We start from the raw sequence: 3,112 nt of genomic DNA, 5'->3' as shown, positions 1-3,112 counted from the left end.
TAAAATCACTTGAATCCACAAATCAATTGACTATCAAGGCCTCGTATCGGGACCGTGAATGCATTAACGAGGCGCTTGTAAGTAGCTCGGCTGATAAACGGCGGCTCACACAATGGGCACGTGTGCGCGGAACGACCACCCATGCAATGAGCGAATCCTCATGGTAATTGGCTCGCAGTGATTGGCCTGGAGAGGAAGATGGACGGAGGAACGCGTGCGTAATAATGCCACGTGACATGAGCTCGCTCAATGGACTCTCAACAGACTCGTATGCGAACTGTGATTGCATTCATGAGGCGTCAGCGCGCGTGGCTCGGCTTATTAACGGCTGCCCACACAAAATGGGCGCGTCGTGCAGGAAGCGCCACCCATCCAATTAGTGAATCCTCGCGCTGATTGGCTCGCGATAATTGCCTTATCCCTCCCACCCCCACGATTGGCCAGGGATGGGAAGGCACGCCCACGTCATAGTACCACGTGATGTGTGCTCCATTGTATATAAAGGAGGGCAGAACCAACACAGAATATCTGCGCTTCACGGAGCTGACTCCCTCGGTAGGTGTGGTGCCGAGCTTGATACGATTTTGGTGCAGTTGTGGCATTTGCCTTTTCAAACTATGTCATAAGCGTTGAAGAAAAGTTACAGTTGTGGCTCTTTGTCCATAGATACATTAACTGTGTGCTTTTGCCGTTAAATGGTTTGGACGATCTTTGTAAAAAATTCGCAGGTTTGCTCTCCCTGCATTTTTCTCAAACCGTCCCTGCTTGTACCATTTATAATTCTCGCCCACCACGAATAATTACCGCGGTTGAGAATCTGCTGCCATTTGGTTCTTTAGCATAGTGCCTATCCACTGAGACACTCGTTTTAAACTGACTTGAAATCTGAGGGTTTTATGGAAGAAGCTAAAAGCCCTGCAACTTTTGAATTGCAGTTCATGCGAGTTCTGCGTATTGATATTTGGTTGTTTTGGGTTGTAACATTAATCTGGTTTCCCCTCGCCACCTTAACTAGGTCGACTGCAGCGAAGTGCCTGGATCGTCTCTCCGAGCTTTTGATTATTCGTGGAAAGAAAAAGGTATCCGTGCTACCACTCCATCCATGACACGTGCAGCCCTCTTACATTGCCAATGCTGGATGGGTTGCCGTGGCCGTGTGGATTGAGGGTTATGGAATGGCCTGTACTGTATCCTGCTGGTTGATGTAGAAAGATGAGGTAAAGTTAATTCTGTGCTCCTGGCCACCAATTCCCCACAGTTCCGTGAGCATGCACACTTAAACTTAAGTTTAACTTTTGATTGTTCAATGGAGAGTTCACTGGTATACTTTTTGCTGAGCGATTTTGCATAAGCAAACTTGTAATCGAAAATGGTTGCCATGGAGTTTGCTTATTTTACTTCACAAATTGCGAATTATAATGATAAACATTAAAGGAATGTATTGGTTATTAATGTTGCCCAATGGTTTGCAGACCCGAATTACAAAATGTTCAACTTCAAGATGACATACGTTCTATGGTGCACTGTACTAATGCTTGTGTTTTATACTCGGGCAGCCATGACGTTTCATGCTTTAAGCATTCTTTCCATGCTCTACTTTCTGTCTCCTCCAGGTAGACATAATGTCGTACCCGCTTACGCTGCACATCATTGGAGGCCAAGGTGGAAATGCGTTCTCGTTTGATGGGAGGAGCAATGCGGCCACGCTGCAGAAACTCTCCGTGAGCGTTGGAGGCTGGCAAGTGAGGGGCGTGGAGGTGTGGCTGACTGACGGGCGAAGGCAGACATTCGGCACCGTGGACTTCTCTGCTCAGCAGTTTGAATTCCAGTCGGGCGAGTTCATGTCGCAGCTCTCCCTGTGGGGCAATGGGGCTGGTACGCGTCTGGGTGCCATCAAGTTCAGAACGAGCCGCAACCGCGAGTTCTTTGCCAAGATGACGGACTGGGGGCTCAAGACCGAGTACAAGATCGACGTGGGCTCTGGTGTCTGCTTGGGTGTTGGGGGCCGAGCGGGGGCTGACATCGACTGCATGGGCTTCCTTTTCATCAATGATATAAAATCGTCGGTGATCCAGAACATGAACTACCCAACTATGCACCAGGTTTTGCCTAACGTGCAGATGGAGGAGATTAAAGAAATGGAGTACATAAACGACACCAGCATCGTGCAGTCTCACAGCTTCCAGAGCTCCAAGAAGATAACCAAAACGTCATCGTGGTCGACAACCAACAGCATCGAGTTCACCTTCAGCCTGACCGTCTCGGCAGGCATCCCTGAGGTCGTGGAGGTGGAGACCGGCTTCAGCTTCACCGTGGGCTCTTCGAGCACATACAAGATCGAGAACACGGAGGAGCGGATGGAAACTCTCACGTTCCCCGTCTCTGTTCCTCCACACAAGACCGTCACCGTTGTCGCCAGCATCGGGCGTGCAAACATCGACCTCCCCTACACGGCCCTGCTGCGCATCACCTGCATGAACGGCGCTCTCTTTGACGTGCCCCTGAGTGGCGTCTACAAGGGGCTCACCTACACCAAAATGACCGCCCGTGCTACTGAGAAATAGAGCAGCATTTTGTACCGTTTTTGATCAAATGTTCTGAAAGATTTAATTATGGCTAACTACGAATAAAAGCCTTCTGCACTGCAGTTTTTGCCTTCTGTGTTTTGTGGTCGCCATGTAAGGAATATTCATTTTATTTTCCCTTTCAGTTTAAGTGTTTTAGAGACATGAGCCTTTCATTGGCCAGCAGGCCTATAGCAAATCCACGCTGCTCACAAGCTCCCACATTCCCATTCTTGATCTGGGTTGGTTGGCATGGTGTATTTCCACTAGATTTCGGTAGTCAAATTGCTATGCAGAGCATCGATTCGAATTTCATTTGGAGCTGGGGAGTAAATTGTGCAACGGTTGCCGGCCATTGTACCCCACTGGCTAATAACCATATAAAATGTATGGGAACGTCACTGTTGAAGCATATTTAAGGCTTGCCAAGCCACACATTACTGCTTCGGGTAGCAATGCGTGTGTCTCAATTGTGCAAAGAAGTACGTTCTCCAAAGGACTACCGAATATATTGCTTTTTGACAGTTGCTCTGGCTTATGCCCTGTGG

The 3,112-nt window shown here is 48.6% G+C and overlaps 1 protein-coding gene across 1 annotated transcript; it reads left to right on the top strand.

Moving 5' to 3' along the window:
* The first annotated feature begins 1,011 nt into the window (after positions 1 to 1,011).
* On the top strand, positions 1,012 to 2,564 carry LOC133359500 (aerolysin-like protein). The gene is made up of 2 exons (XM_061577916.1): positions 1,012 to 1,079; positions 1,614 to 2,564. The coding sequence occupies exon 2, from the start codon at positions 1,623 to 1,625 to the stop codon at positions 2,562 to 2,564; it is 942 nt and encodes a 313-aa protein (XP_061433900.1). The 5' UTR covers positions 1,012 to 1,079; positions 1,614 to 1,622.
* The last annotated feature ends 548 nt before the right edge of the window (positions 2,565 to 3,112 follow it).

The sequence above is a fragment of the Lethenteron reissneri genome, chromosome 65 (assembly GCF_015708825.2).
Source record: "Lethenteron reissneri isolate LAM-NWPU_2019-01 chromosome 65, ASM1570882v1, whole genome shotgun sequence".
In the NCBI taxonomy this organism is placed as follows: Eukaryota; Metazoa; Chordata; class Hyperoartia; order Petromyzontiformes; family Petromyzontidae; genus Lethenteron; species Lethenteron reissneri.
This window is presented reverse-complemented; position numbering and strand designations above follow the sequence as displayed.